The sequence below is a fragment of the Ammospiza nelsoni genome, chromosome 1 (assembly GCF_027579445.1).
Source record: "Ammospiza nelsoni isolate bAmmNel1 chromosome 1, bAmmNel1.pri, whole genome shotgun sequence".
Lineage (NCBI taxonomy): Eukaryota > Metazoa > Chordata > Aves > Passeriformes > Passerellidae > Ammospiza > Ammospiza nelsoni.
Genome location: NC_080633.1, coordinates 126,818,544 through 126,835,665, shown reverse-complemented (window position 1 = coordinate 126,835,665; position 17,122 = coordinate 126,818,544). Strand labels below are relative to the sequence as shown.

The 17,122-nt window shown below is 34.4% G+C and overlaps 1 protein-coding gene across 5 annotated transcripts in view; it reads right to left on the bottom strand.

The window, feature by feature from the left end:
- Positions 1–17,122, bottom strand: part of RALYL (RALY RNA binding protein like) — a 368,472-nt gene that overhangs the window by 48,672 nt on the left and 302,678 nt on the right. For all 5 annotated transcript variants that reach the window (XM_059482752.1, XM_059482742.1, XM_059482762.1 and 2 more), the window contains one exon: positions 6,028–6,060. In XM_059482752.1, coding sequence (XP_059338735.1) covers positions 6,028–6,060 — 33 coding nt within the window. The remainder of the gene's footprint in view (positions 1–6,027; positions 6,061–17,122) is intronic.

Here is a 17,122-nt window from a genome sequence, read left to right as displayed (position 1 = left end):
ACAGAAATAGCAGACAGTAAAAAAAGAGAAAGGGAAATAGAATAACCGGAAGAAAAAAAAGTGATCTCCTGCTCTTGCCTGTCCTAATTATGAAGAACTTTGTTACTGATATTTTTAAGGTCAGAGAGGGGAAAAATTGTTTATGAGGATTAATATATCTTGAGTTTGTTGAAATGAAAGTTAATTTAGGAATTAAAAATTAGGAAAGTAACTTTTTTTGCTAAATTAATTAGTCCTTTTAATGTAATATATATATACATTGCTTTGTGTGTGAAAGTGGAGGTGATGTAGAATGACAAAATCAGGCAAACAGGGAAACCATGAAATAATTAGATTTAGACTGCAGATCAGTAGCAAAAGTACATAATGTAGGATCTTTAAGCATTGAGTAATGTCACAAAACCACTGAAAAATTCAGTCTCAGGAATGGACCAACATTGTTATTACTGTAGCTTGGTAACCACTTCTTGTGAGAGAGCTTCACCCAAAAAAAAAAAAAAAAAAAAAAAAAAAAAAAAAAAAAAAAAAAGCTGTATTCATGCCCATTTCAGAGTCTTAAACTAATAGTAAGTGGGCAGTTATAGAAAAGTTTAAGCCTTGTGGGATTTGGAAAGTTGGAAGAGAAGGATGCTAGTACTACTACCTGGAAATAAATGGTATAAATAGATTCTCAGTGTCTTCCACAGGTGCTGTCAAATCCCTCGTGTCTCTCTGAGAATATCCACAAAGTCTCATCCAGTAAAGAGCCTTTGCAGAGCCCTGACATGTGCCTCTTGCCTCCAGGCTAAACCCCACACGTAATCAGAGGTGGTTGTTTCAAAGGGTATTGTCTGCATAAGCAGATAATCTGCTACTGCCTGCCTAAGTCAGAAAGCCCAAGTGGTTTTAAGCACAAGAAATTACTGCCTGGGTCTAAACAATGAGTTTAAATAATTGTCAGATGTGTTCAGTCCTCCCGTGATTTTCATGAAAACAGCTCCTGAATACCTGGCCTGAATATGAATGAGAGTTACAAGGTTATATTCTGGTTGGTAGTTTTATTTGGGTCATAATAACAGAGCAAAATGAGTCCAGTATCTCCTCTTTTTGTATTATTCCTCTGCCAAAGAAAAATAATTTTCTTAGCTCTCTCTTTTCAGAAGTTGGGTAGGAACAGCAGTGACAGTGTTTGCTCCTTCCATCAGTGCTACCTGATAACCAGGATGAGGAACAAAAGAGATGGAATTTGCTACAGATGATGCTCCATTCTATTTTGTGCCTTACAACCTATTGGCCATTGAAAAAACAACAACAAACCAAACCCCCACAAAAACTGACTGTGAACTGAAAAAACTTGCATATTCTGGAAGTGGACTGAGTATTATCTTAACCCTGCAAACGCTAGGCTTTTATTTAAACTATCTCACTTCTGCAGAATGTGATCCCTCAAACCATTGGATGAGAGCAGAATTTCCTACGGATCTGCAAAATAGCCTTGCAGGAAAGAAAATACTACTAAGCAAAAGGAACAAATGTGACTGACAAACTTGAGTTATTTTATGTGTCTTAGAACTATTCTTCTGGAAGAAAATTAATGAAATTTACTTTTTCTGTTTTAGAAACATTTCCAAGTTCTTCCAAGAACCTGAGTCCACCAAAATTATTCTGTCCCTTGCAGAATTAAGTACCTATATTTGAAAGTTACTGTGATTAGGATATTATTTGGAAAAAACATGGCTTTTCAGTATTTTCTACTCTCATATACTTTCTAGAAAGAAGGCCTTGGTGAGGAAAGTAGTAGTTTATACTACTACTCCAGTAGACCTCTAGTGTTTTCACTAAGAATGTAAAAAATGCATTGACTAGTTCTAATTTTACTTGTATCTGTCTTCTTTCTTACATGACAGACAACTATTCATCATTAAATAAATATATACAATGCATTAATTTTCACTTATATTTTCTTATGGACTTTGCACCTGAAATTATGCTGCTCATAGGAAACAATAAAAAAAAAAATTTGAAAAAAATACTTTGCAATGCTGGAGATGGTAATTTTCAAGGACCATCTCACTAGAGCACTATTGCCTGCTTATCCAGAAATAAGCCCATTCTCTGCAGCTGGCAGTAAATGAATCTCTTTTTAGGAGACTCAGAAAAAATCAGTTGTTTTTCTCTCCCTGTCTATTCTGAATTCAGCAATATGGACATGTTAGTAAACAACATCTGACAGGAGAGAAATATTTTTACATGTTTGACAAAATTATTATTGATATGAGAGAAATTTCTGCTTCTGCATATGGTGAAGTTATATTGACCACATGTTATTATGGAAGTTGCATACAATTATAGCTAGAAACCAAAAATAATTAATTCAAAGAATTTATCGTACAACACAGCTACAAAATAATTATGGCCTCTATCCACCATATAATACTATTACAGGCCTTAAAAGATTCTGCATTTTCTGTGTCTTACAAAATGAGATTTTAATTTTAAGGCTCAGGCCAATGACTAGTTAAAAATCTGCATGTGGTATTAGTTGAAATTTATCAGGTGCTAAACTCTTAAATGCAGATAGCTATGATAAATCAGCTGCCAAGAAATAGCTGGTGGTAAATAATTGAATAACCAATCTAATTATCTGGAGAGAATGATAACTGTTTTGTTGAGGTGATAATTATGCATCTTTACTGTTAGGAAATTTCCAACTATGGAGAGCTGATGTGGATAATTAAAAGATGTTGGTATTTTAAATATATATTGCTTTGAAATAATAATACATCCTTTGCACATAGCCGGATGAACTTAATATGAGATGGCACTCTGTTCTTTTTGCGTTGTCCATTTTGCACTAAAATATATTTTTTTATCAAGACACTTGACTTGCCTTGCCTTTTTAAGTATGAACCTTTCAAACTTTTCTGCATTAAACTAATTTGATATGTTTTCAGTGGTGGATATTTACCAAAACTCCTGCCTCTGATATTAAAGTCTTCCAGGCACTTGGAGCATTTGCATGACTTCTTTTTTATACTAAACCTACATGAGCATGAATGTTATATGACATGAAAAGGAAAGAAAGTCCAGACACCTCTTGGTCTTGCTTATGTTGATAAGCATATGAACATAAACCCCAAAATGTGTGGAAATAACATTTCTGGAGAGGATTATCCTATGCCCTTACAGGCTGTCACTCGGTAGTCTGCACTAACAAATACCTCAGCCTTCCCTAAAGATTTTATCTCCATCACTAAGAGGCAAAAGAAGACAACACAATGTCAAATTCAATTTTGTATTTTAGTCCAAAATCACAGTATTGCATTGTTACTCTTATCTGAATAGACTGTATTCTTGATGAATTTTTGCTTCTGAATGCTACCATTAGAGACTTTCATTAAAGATGTTACTATGGATTCAGTGCAAAATTACACCCCTGCCTTGCACATGGAGTAAAGGAGAGTGGGTTTTTCCTCTTTGCTATGCACTTTGCATAGAAAGAATGATAAATGGAATTGTCTTTACCAAGGGAATACAGGAGGTGTTCTCTCCCTGCATTTGAGATGTGAAGGACAACAACAAGAGCTGGGTTCTGCTTCTCTGTGGATGCTTTCTGAGGGTGCAGAAAAAACGCAACATTTTATCAACCAATTTTCCTTTGGTTGGGATCTCTTATGGGACGATTGCAGCCCTGCACATACACACAGAGCTCAAAAACCTGTGGCAGACTTGAGGTCTTAGGTTGCCACACTTCATGTTCCCTTCCCCTGCCAAAACAATTAACAGTGGAAAAGCACCAAAAAGTCATATGCTTAGGCACAGCAAAATGAAAAGCCTTAATTAGGTCCTGCAGGCAGCATAATGAGAATGTGGAAACAAATCTCTGTTACAGAAGATAGATGAATGGGAGGCTGATGTACAGGATCAAGCCATCTGGAGGCAGCCAAAAGTAATTTAGATTGGTGTTTTGACAAACTCTGGCAGCAAGAGCTATTAAGGGCACCCATGTGTTTGTTTAATAGTGGTTAAGTTAGCATTTCTTCTGCAAATATTACTGTATTTTAAAAGCGTGGTGGTTGCAGCTCTCTGGGCTAAAACTTCAGATACAGATCCTGGAACAAGAACTCATTCTCTGTAAAAGAGAACTCCCCTGTTTTTGTGGGATTAGGAGGGTCTCTTTTATGTGGTACCAAGGAGATGGATGTTGCTTTGGGCCCCTCCTTAGAACATGGTGGTCTAACCCTCTGATGCCCTTCTTGGGGGTGGAGGAAATACAGAAGTAAAAGGCAAAAGCAGCGCACAGGGAATAATTTTGAGAGACTTTATCTATCTTCATTATTGTGAACTTGCATAAAAGAATTCAAGTACATTACAGGCAGACTTCTAAAATGTTCTGGAAAAAGCTAAGTCTACTTGTGCATATGAGAATTCCCAAGAGGAATCAGTTTTAGAGACAAATTCATATACAATAAATATGTGGACATAATGTGCGTTTACATAGTGGCCACCAATCTGCTCATATGGAGACAAACCCAAAGCCAAAACACAACGCTTCCTCCTGGGCAAATAATCTAAAATTGCCTGCGTGGTTCTTCAGATCACTATAAGAAATAGGATTGACTATTTTTTGGCAAATAATGTTACTGCTAACACTGTTTTTTTATTTGTTTGCTGAATTGTTGTACTTAGGACTTTGCTTCTCAACGAAAATGAGAACGAAAATTTTTTTTAATCGTAAAGTTGATATTTTCAAATAATCACTTCATTATGAGAGTGGAGGCCCCAAAAAGCCAACTTAATAGGATGAGTTACAAATTGGAGTAATGGTAGTTATTAACAGAAGAGACTGAATTTGATAGTAAAGTTGGACATTTCAGAGCATGCAAAACAAGAGCAGTGTACCATCCATGCCCCCTCCAAATATTTTCCAATAATTTTGAGCTGGTAGAAAGTAGAAACAACAAGCAATTAATCCAAAATGTACTAAAACAAACCATAATTACTTCATGCTACAGAAACCAAGATGTATCTCTGTCCTGTTTATGCTAATTTGTAGAGTTCTTTTGATCATAATTTACACACTTTCTTGCTTGTTAAGTTTACTCTGCACTTCAGAATTTGAAGTTGACTTCTAGTTCTGCAGTTAGTACAACAATTTGGAAGTCACTGATAATTACCTGGTAGAACTAACCCTTCAATGGATATTTTGTATGGGATCTTTTGATTGCACTTTATATTCTTGATAGTACAAAGTATGGTGTGAACAAAGGAAGATGAGAGTAAAGACGCATTAAAAAGACACTTCTGAAGGAAAACAGGGAGGGAGAATGTTAGGACACTTTGGAAAGCTTTAAAGAATGAAGCTGAAAGGAAAATTGTGCATGAAAAGTGAAATTCAGACTCAGAAGTAAAATACAGATAATTACCACTAATACATATATTAGTCTACATTTTCTAGAAGAATAATATGTTTTAGAATATGGCACCTTTTAAAACAAATTTTTTGGTATGATGAGTTATCATTTTAAAATAGAGAACATATAACTGTTTAAGTGACTCTGACACTATGAAGGCTATGGCTGAAATATGCAAATCAGTGCAGTGATTTATAATCAGGCTAAAATGGATTTTTTTCTATTTCATAAATTTTATTTCTGTTATTGAAGTATCACAATTTTTTAAAGGACATTATCAATTACTTTTTCATGGTTTAGACAAGTGATATAGATGATATTTAGAATGGTTTCTGAATAAAGTCAGTGAAAATAATAAACCAGCTACCTTTTAATGCAACTTTTAACTCCTATATGTATTTTAGTGTAAGTTTTGTTTAATCAATAAAGGCAAAACATACTTAGTTTTTTTTTGAGAAGGAAAATATTCATGGCTTCTCATTTTATTAATGAAAAACTGCATTTTATAAGCTTAAGTAAAATAAATAACCATCATGTTGAAATAGGATGTGTATGCTTAATATAATCTCATAAATTATATGGTATGGTTGTTAAATACATAAATATCCATGAAAATATACATATTCTTACTTACCCAACGGATAGGAAAGGCTCCTTTGATTCAAGTCTGTCAAGTAAATAACAAAAGTTTTAAATATGGGTATTTATTTTATTTAAAAACAATTATGCAATGAATTTAAAACAGCTGTTCTCAATGTCAAGTTTATTTAATTGCACAATTTAGCAATCAGGCCCAATAGAAGAGCCTGATTCATTTTAGCATTTTAGTAGGCGCTTTTAGTATTCCACTTTAGTTTCCACTTAACTTGGAAAAAATCCCATTTACCCAACGGAACTTTGATCTAGAAATCAAATATTTATGAAGTAGCACATCTAGGCCCTTTGAATTTCACAGATTGAGATGACTTGTATAGATATTTGAATGGAATGTGTAGAATGAACAAGAATTACTTTGTTCTTTTTGCTGCTTTTTTTTTTTTTTTGTTTTTGTTGGTTTCCATCATCCTATGCTCGTATGACACGATCACCTCATCCTTATGAGAGCTTCTGTCCCGTTTGCCAGAGCTGGCCTTGTGCTGGGTCTGGGTGTCACTGTTTTGGTAGATCCAGAATCATGCTCAGTTCTAAACCCCGTGGTTCAAAGTGCTCTCCCACTCCCTGATGTGGCTGCTGTGGCTGTGAGGAAGGGCAGCACCTGCACTCTGGCAGGAGCCTCTTTTGGGAGTTTCCATCCAGCCAGGGCAGATGCAAGAGTCCTCATCTGTGCTCTCAGGCAGTGCTCCTGCTCTGGTATCTGCAGCTGGCTGCCCTTTTTCTTTTGGAGTGTTCTGGCTTCAGTGAGTTTACTGATATCAGCTGCTTGATAAGACCATTAATATGTGATTTTAGGGTCCTTTATAAACATGTTTAAAGCACATTTGCAGCTGAGTAGTTTTAAGTGGTTGTGTGACGTGCAAAAATGTTCTGTTGTGATAATTCCCGTGGAATATACTGTGTTAGAAAGAGGGGAAAATAAACACCCAGGTCATTAAAATCTCTTTGTAGCCTCTTTGTAGCCTTCTAATGCAGCAAATCATATCATGTATGGAACTGAGCATTTAATTTATGAATCTGAAGCCAATTTAGATCCACAATAAAATATTTGAAATATAATTAATTTTGAACAATTATCATTAGTTGTAAACAAAGGTACTTTAAATAATAAATGTTTTAGGGAAAAAGTTTCATGAAAGTCCTCTTTGTAAAAAAACTGAATACTGTTGCAGTTATTATTCATCCAACAAAGGTTTTGTGCAACAAACTCACAAACTAATAGACCAGTTTAATTATTACCATCATCTAAAATCCAAAACATTGAAAACACAGTCCCTTTTCTGTTGTCCTAATGATTATAGCTCACCATTCCCTTTCTATCTGGGGTTGAAATCCACATGGAACTAGAAGAACAGAAGAGGAAACACTGATGGCTTTGCATATAACTGGAAGCACAGGAGAGGCCCAAAGCTGCATGTCCTTGTGGTTGGGGCAGTCCCAAGAAAATCTGAGCTTGGCATTCTCTGTGCTCACGCAGTGCTGACAGAGAGCAACAAAATGACAGAGCCCTTCATGGAGGGTTTCACCCTTCTCCTGCAGGCTCTGTGCACTGGTGTCATGCTTTGGTTTCCTCTTTTCCTGCTTAGTGAAATGAATCAGTCTGGGAAAGCACTCAGTGTTTGGCTGGAGAGATTAACTATAGGCAAGGTGACCAAAGAACGAAAGCCCTAGAACATACTTACATACTTCATAATACAGAAATTCTGTAATCAATAGCACTGCCCTGATGGGGGATATTCTGGTGGATTTTACTTGAAAACAAAGTGTGTGTGATATAATGCCCTGTGGACAAAATACCGCAATTAAAAATCTATTTGAAGTCTGTTCTCTAGCTGGAATTCAATTTGATTTAAATAGTGCTGCCCTAGGTTTGACCTCTCTCTGTATTTGACTAAATGGTTTTAGATAATTTGCTGAATTACTTTTAATTAGTTCAAGTGTTCCTCATAGTAAAGGAACACAATTATCTGTTGGCCTTTTGTTTGGTAATTCAGTATATGGCAAATTAATATAAAGGTTTAAAACTGCAACACAATATGAAATAACATCTTATATAATCTTTACTTGTGACATTTGTCAATAAAACTTTTTACCTTTCTTTTCAACCTCATGTATACTGACTTTTCCAGAGTTTTGAGGAATTCTTAAAAAATTAAATATGATAGTGCAAAAAGACTAATTCTGATAAGTTTTGAGAAGGGATGTCATACACCTCCAGGAAAAATCTTAAAGCAGATGTCTTTGCAAAAATATACTTTTGGGTCCAAGAAATACTAAGTAGACAGTAAACAAAGGGAATCATGTTTTAATTATGTAGGAGTGGTAGTGAAGCAGAAGAGATTGAGGTATTTTCTTTCTTTCCTGAAATGGTTTTCCCATCAGAAAAGATGAGTTTGTCAGTATGCCAAGGCAATAAACCAGTTTGAATAGGAGGGAGGGAGGCTGATCAGTAGCATGACTGGTACATGGCAGACTGAGGTGGTGCTCCACTTTGATTTTCAGCTAAGATTTTCCTTATCTACATATAATAGATAAGTTTTTCAGGAGGAAAAAGAATTTTTACACTGTGTCAGTTGCTCAATTAAAACCAGTCACTGTAAAATGAACAGGCATAGGCAATTGATTACTACCCATTGACATGCTACAGTCCTGTCACACTGTGTTTAAAATAAGAACTCTACAAATTTCCCATTTAGTGTTATTCCCCTTGCACCCTGAGAGACATCTTACAAGTCTGAATAGCCCAATTGTGCACTTCATTATTTTCTTTGCTGCTAAGGTTTCTTATATGAATGGCAGTTATCTAAATTCCATCTTTGACATGGACTGAACATTCAGATGGACAAATTTTCAAGGTTTACAGACAAACATACAGGGAAATGTTACTAGGCTAAGGGTGTGTAAATTCCTCTTTGACTTGTAAACAAATCATGGAATGACAGACCCCAAAGTAAATTCTACTTTCTTGCATAATTCTCCTATTAAGATTACAGGCAAGAATTTTTCTGCATTTGAGGCCTGACCCAAGATACACAAATCTATATAATTGCTTGTTAAAGAATCCTCTCCTCTCCTTCCCAAAACTGTGTACAGGACAAAGTGAATAACATTTCTAACAATATAAATGCAGTACACAGGCAAATGGATTTTAGCCAAGGATTCTCCAAGGTAATTAATTACCAATCAATATAATCTTCCTTGTGGCTGTCATATAATTTCATCTTTAGGCACTTAGTAGGAAAAACACATGGAATTTAATGAATTTGTTAGGATTCTTATTCTGACTTTTTGAAAAAAAACAAAACCATCTGCCCTGAATCAGAGAAAGGGGTCAGTAATTAATATTTTTTCGGATGAGTCATCATTTTAGGTTACAACCTTCATATCAAAATTCCTGAGGAGGATTAGCCGACTGTGTAGCCGACATCACACATTTTCTATTTGACTATAAAATGCATTAATAGTGACTGCAGTTTTCAAGGGAGTTGGGAACATTTTTATTCAAGCCACATAGGAAAGTCAGGACAACTGTAAAGCAATTTGGACTTCAGTAGAGTGTTGGTGTGCATTTAGACTAACTGATGTGGCTGACTTATTTACCTGCAAAGTATGTCTTTTTTGCATTGTGCAGCTTTAGGAACCAAAGAGTTAGCAGGACCAAAGATTTAGCAGAAATATGCATAGTGAAAGAATATTCAGATTTATGGCTCACCCTGTTTTTCAATGCATTAAATTTTAAAATGATGAGAACAACTCAAGGGACCTTTCAAAAGAAACAAGTTTCCATTCACATAATCAAACATGGATGCATTTTTCTCTGAATGTTGAGTTTGTGATTTAAAGTGATCAAAAACCATCTTTCTTCAGAACTTTTTAAGTAGTGCTATATTTTGTCATTTAATTATTTTTAAGCATGTGCATTATAAATTTTGCTACCTCCAGATATTTCTATACAATGCAAGCAAGCCTAATAAAAGCATGTCTCAATTTACAGAAGAAATATAATTTCATATAACTTCTGCTATCTATTGAGTCTGAAAGAACAATTGCTGATGCACACTGAGTCATCCTTCCTTTCTGGTTTCTGTGACTTAATTTCAATCCAAGATAATTTTCCTGGATATTGTCAGTAACTATTGTCAAATAGAATAGGATAAGAAACTAATTTTGTCTTTTGAAGCTTCCATAAACATCTTTATAAATGTTGACAATTTTTATCAAGAAACTCTGTCATATTATGGAACAAATAAATAGTAGAATGTCTGTATAGTAGATCTAATTTATCAGAAGTGTTTCAGAAGCAGAGAGAATGGAAGAATAATTTACATGTTTATGTCAATTTTTACAATTGACCCTAACAACTTCAATAAGTTCTGCTCCCATCTGGTGGTTGACATTGCAATTGATAACTCAGATTAGAAAAGCAACAACAACCAGCTGTTGTTTTCATGAACATTGCATAATGTCATATACTATGTATTAGTTTTTGCAGTACCTCAAGAATTTGTATTTGACAGACCTAGGTGCTTCTGTTATTTATTGAAATATAAAGATTCTAGCACAAAATAAAATACATCACTTAAGCCATGGGTGGAAGCTAACATACTGTGAGCTCAAACTGTCATTTCTCAATGCAAACTGATTCCTTTGATGCTTGGTGGATAAATGATAAGACAGATGATAGCTAAGACTTAGTGTCATTTTTAAAGCTCTTGATATTGCCTGATATGAGAGTCTCATAATCAAGCTGAGAAAATAAAATCTATCCCCAGCATGACCATGAACAAAGAATTATGTCAATAGGAAAGAGAGCCACATTAAATAATAGCAACACTCAGTGTTATGATTCATTTAATATTGGTGTGCATAAAGCATTTTAACAAAGATGTTACTGCATGTAAAATAGGTACCAAAAAGCTGTTTTTTAATCATCCAGTGAAGAGAATTAAAATAGGATTTTTTTTTTTATAAATTGAAGAATTAGTATTAATTCAGTGTGAAGAAATTTAAAACAGAAAAGCAGAGTTAGAATTTGAGAACAAAAACTGTTTTATACATATATGAAATGACGGACAACTAACTGGGTATTGCAAAAAATTTTTAAAAGAGGAAGAACTGAGTAACAAGAGACTCCTAGTTATGGGGATGTATTAAAATGTCTTTTCTCAGAGCTCGTTGAGAAGCGTCCTTTAATCAGCACATGCTTCTTCTCTTCTAGTCTCAGATCATGGTTAATCAAAGTTCACAACTGAAATATTCAAGTGTACTAAAACTAAATTTTACTAATTACTGAAGAATTTATTCAATAAGAAAGCTACTACACTAGTAAGCACTCTAGGGATAAACAGATTATCAAACAGGATTATCCCTTTGGCTACCAGCCTCTCTCTATGCAGATCTATACATAATCCTTAATAGATGTATAATACATATTTAGTCCCTTTTGAAAGTATCACAACACATTACACATTCTGACTGATTTAAAAAGATACATTTTTTAATAATATTTTGTGACTTTTTTGACTTGGTTAATTATATAAAATTGAGAATAACTTAGATCACTTATTGAAGCACCAGATTTTCTCCAAGTCCATGAGGAAAAAGTTGTACCCAGAAGAAACTAACTTCCCAAGACATCTGTAGGTGATATGGATCTTATGCAGCTTAATTTTTTGTGACAGAGAAAACTGAAATTATAGTTTGTCCCCATAAGACAGCTTGATTTTCTGTCTAGGAATGCCTCTGATCACCTTAGGGTTTGGTTTGCATTCATGCACTTACTCTGCATTTAACATGCTGCAAGAAGGAGGGGCTTTTAGTCTTTTCAGTGTTTTGAAGTGAAAGAAATGGAATTTTGGCCCAGTATATATATATATGTAAATATATATATATATATATATATATATATATATATATATATATAAAAATACATTATTTTTAAGCACTTTACATGTCTGGAAAACAGAAAATATGTGCAAGGTTTTTTTTATTAATTAAATTAAATTAAATTAAATTAAATTAAATTCCATTATATTTTTAAAAAGCGCTGCAAAAACCACTGACTATTGTTGCAGTGCATTTTATGCATTTACCCTGTCCTGGGGTTAGCCAGTTCTACTGAACTCCTAACCCCAGGACAGGGTGGTGCCATAGCACTATCTGTAGGAAAAGATTTTGAGGGAACACTTAGCACAGGATGCTGTCGATAATACCTGATGTCAGCCTCACTGATGTGTAGCATATGTACCAGATGTACATAGCAGATGACCAAATTTAGCTAGTTTCCTAGAAAAATATGCATCTTACATCTTTTATAAACATTAAATTCTTGTCATGAGTACAAGTTTCAGGAGTCACTAGGATTTTTTTACCCCATGGGTAGCTAGGATAGGAACCTTTTCACCACTTGTTAGTAAAAGGTAATTAATAATGTTTGGGGTTATCTTTGAAGCTTGACAGTTGAAAAACTGAATAAAAGGTATCTTTATGTACAGGGAGGAAGTGCTTTAGAGAGATTGCCTCTTCCCTGGGCTAACTTTCACAGCAGCAGGAGGCTAGGATGAGACTTAAACCAGCATATGCAAAAGTTGGTTTTGATATACCAATAGAAATGTACATTGTCATAGTGGATGCTGAATGCATTACTGTTATAACACAGGATGGAAGGGTTTTGGGGATGTAGTAGGAAAGGGTAACAAGGAGAACTCAAGGGAACTAAAGGAAAAAATGAAGTAGTTTCCCATAATATTATTAAATGGTGGCCTAAATTTTAGGCAGCAAGAAGAGAGTGAAACCTAAAAGCTCTAAGTAATATAAAAGCTTTATCCTATCTGATTTTATAGGTTAGATTTTGCTGCATCATTTTTTATGAATCCAAAACTTGCAAAGATAACATGAACTGTGGCATGGATTCTCATAGTTGACTAAATCCTGGTAGTATGTCTGAGGAAAACTAAATTGTGATTTGGAGTGAAATTGATCCAGACTGCATTTGAAAACCTTCTTAGGTAATAATGGATTCCAGTTTCCTCCCATGCCACCCAAGAGAAGTCTTCTGTAGCCAAACAGAGTTATAAGCTAAACTGTGTTTAACCCATACATCACTGTATGATGTTTCCAGTCATGAAGCAATTCAAACTTGGATTCATAGTGAGATCCTTGCAAGTTTCCCAAACTAAAAATGTGCTCAATTTAGTACCTTTGTTAAAGAGAGCAAAAGAAACAAAACCTGAAGCATGAAAACAACTCCATGCTGCTGTCAATTTTTCTTTGCTTTTTCCCATGATTTTTACTACTTGCTAAATTTTGCAAAAATCTATGCTCCAAACAAAAGACAGAATTTTGAGAAAAATGTAATGTTCTAAGTAGTGTGCTTTAGACATCTCTTCCTTACAGGTTTAATCATTCTTTGCATGAAGCTGATTTCACCTGACCCTCTTCTGCTGTAAAGCAGAGTAAGAACACTCAGGTCAATATGTTCTGATCTAAAACCATCTAGAATGTCTTCTTCAGGGTGGGTTGAACAAAACAGTGTTGACTGATCTAATGCACACAATCAATACTACTTTGCTGCATGGCTATTTGCAGTCACAAATAGATGAAGGTTAATGCAGGCATTGCCTTTGGGTATCCCAAGGGTAGAGGCTTAATATCCTTTTCCCCTCAATGACAGGACTAGCACTTTAAAGCATTTACAGGAGGGTCGCTTCTCTAACAATGCAAGATTCATGTTTGTCATGCTGCTTCCTAGCACAACCTCACTCATGCAAAACTGAAAAATGCAGCATACATTTTTATGACAATAAGTATTAGAAAAAGGTCATTTTTTAGGACTCAAATCACATATGATTATGAATACATTTTTTACTTTTCAATAAAATAGTCAATGCTTTTCCTAGAAGTTTTGGAAATGCTGGCATGCAACACCTAAAAGGCATGCAATTTGTACCCTATGCTTTAAAAAACAAAATTACATTTGACATTATGAATCAACAGCACTAAGTATCAGTTCTGGTAGGGTGGATAACATATTTTCAGACAGTATGTCCAAGACTAACAGACCTCACTGAGAAATAAAGCTTAATGGTAATTTTATTTTTATAATTCACTGCATGATAATATATTGATATTGACTCTCTGTGTTTCACACAGCCTTCTATGCTATTTGTAATTTTACTTAGCAATCCATTTTCTTTCCAATTAAGTATACTTTAAATTTTTTCTTCTAATATAATTCATAAGACTTTAAAATGTGTTTTAGTGTCTTGCTTATCCAACCTTCCTTATTATTCACAGAGTACTAAATTTAGAACCCAGCATCATATTTCTGTTGCTCTCTGTAAGCCGCTTAAATGGTGCCCTTGCAGTACACCAGCATCTCCCAGACCAAATTACAGCCTTCTATATAATTAAAGGTGTTACGTTATGTGAAAACCAATGCCTAATTGCAAGTCCACTAAGTGGTTCTCTGAAGCACAGCGTTCTGCATCTCTGATTACTGCAGCAATTAAGGGTTTACTAAATTCCTGAAAATTAAGAATTCCTCTGTTCATTTGCAATGCCCAGGCAGGCCCTTCTCTATTCTCTGTCATGAGCATAAGACTTAATAGGACAGTTTCTGAACAGCAGTGTCTGCAACTCTTGATACTGTTTCCATGATGCCTTTTTCACTAAAACTCAAATGTAGAAAAATACCATGTTGTCAGTTTCTGATTTTTTAATATGTTGAAGGCACTAGGCTTTTTATCCTAACTGAAATGCAGCAGAACACCTACAGAAGACATCATCTTCATATGGAAGACAACATGTTGAGTCAAAAGTGATTATTTCTTATATTCAATGCAAGAATCCATGCAGTAATAAAGGGTAGAAATCTCACATTGCAATAAGGGATAGGAATAGGCCTCAGGTTGTCAAGATTTAAAGCAAATGTGTGACTAAAACTACTGTTTCTGTTTGCCTGCAGGCAAACCCATCAATACTCTGGATCTTTTAGGAATTTATTTTTTGATTTATAAGCCAAAGTTTTCCAATTTGTATTAGCAGCCAAAATTTTCGGATAAGAAAGGAGTCATAATAATTTCAATTGAATAAGAAAGGAGTCAATCATTTCAATGCCAGCAGAAGATAGTTTATATGTTTTCTGTTCTTCTGTGGTATAAACAGTGATTAAAAACCATTAAAGAAAAAAAAGATAAGTTTACAGTTAGATACTTTATCTATAGTATATTGCATCAGGTTTCATAGCAGAAGTAAAAAATAAGAAAGAAAATTAAACACCAGGAAAAAACCCCAACAATAATAAGTGAAAAGCCTATTCTTCAAATTTGCTAATCTCTGAGCATGAATGTGATTATGATGTCTGGGTTTTTGTGGAAGAACACAAGATCATTCATGTGATACCACATATCACCTTATGCAAGAGGAAGAGTACTGAGATGGGAAGAGGGATGCAGCTCCTGTGCAGATGTGTATAAGCTGGAGTCACATCCTCTTAAAAGAGGAAAAAAACCCTGAGGAAATACTGTATAAATCTAAGGGATAATTTGAGGGAAGATTTTTACAAAGACAAGTGCTAGTCTTTACACAGGACCTACTTCCAAATGGATCTGTGTCAATGCCACCCTTTAAAAACTGATGGTGAGCAAAAGCAAAGAAACATGAGCAAAATGTAAGATTTATCATGTAAGGATGATCTGAGAGGCAAAACCTGCCCTAGTCCCTTCTTAAGCGGCATTAGCAGTATTCGTAAAATAGTGAATAGGAAGATTTAAAGAAAAAAAAGTTTCATTGTCCTAGTTATTATTGGAGTTACACCACAGGTTAGGAATATGATTGAATGCAGAAATCAAGATGCCAGTTGCATTTTATATATTTTGTTATTTTTATTTATCTGTGATTTATTTCAAAATAAACAGAAGCAAAAGGTGTTCCTGTTGCTAAGGATCTGAAATATCTTTCTCTCCCTCATTTTCCCCCCTCTCTAAAGCCATGAAGTGCTGCACAATCATACTCTGAATCATGTGAAAGGGCAAACCTAAACCTTTGTCTGCCTTTCCCAGCCCCTCTGAGCACATGTACTGTTTTAAACATCTATGGGATAAAACTGATTGCAATTACACCACCATAATTTAGAAATGAAGACTTGCATGTGCTGCTTTCCATCAGCAGATTAAAAAAAAATATTCCTGTGATATTAGTTATTTGACATGGAGGTCTTTTATTGAAAGAAAACAAACAAAGTTTCAAATTGAATCACTGAGTCTGCTGTTGCTTTGTATTTGTACCTTTTAAGATTTTTAATGTAATTGAGAATACTATTTAAATTCTCAACACAAGCAAAATTTGTACTGTTCAAGTAAAAATTTGAAACTAAATTATATTTTTTCTGTACAGTAATGACTGTTTCAAATGTGACCACCGGCAGCATTCTTTGATAAAATGAATGTAAATAATATCCTGCTGGACTTAAAACTCTCTATTTAAACATATCTAGAAATGTGGGGATTTTTTATGGAAGCTAAATCTTTTGTCAGGAGAAGAGCTGCAGAACAACATTTATCTTAAGCCCATTCCACTGTACTGAAATAAAATAACTTTTCTCATAAAGAAAAATAATCAAAAGCATCAGGAAGATACATTTCTGTAGAAAAAGAATCACTTTGATTCAAAAGAAATATCACACTATATTGTGTTAATATAACGTAGTCATAGAAAAAATATGCTCAATAAGCATATTTTTTTTCATTCAGCGTATAGAATAATGTAGGAGTTGTAACCACAATTTAATGTAAGTCTAAAGTGTCAGAAAATACTTTATAAGGTTTGTTTTCTGTTTTCTGTGTCTTTAATCTCTTGTAGATCAGTAACAATGATGGACACACAAGTTCATTAAGAAAAAGAAAATATAAAGAAAAATGCTGGAAATCTAGGACAGTATTGAATTAAGAAAGACACTTATACCTGCAGTAAGTTGTATTATATGACAGGTTTAAAAAGATTGATAATACACTATCAGTGGCACAATATTGCAGTAATGATGCAAAATCCTGCAGTATTCTAATAGAATGGTAGTT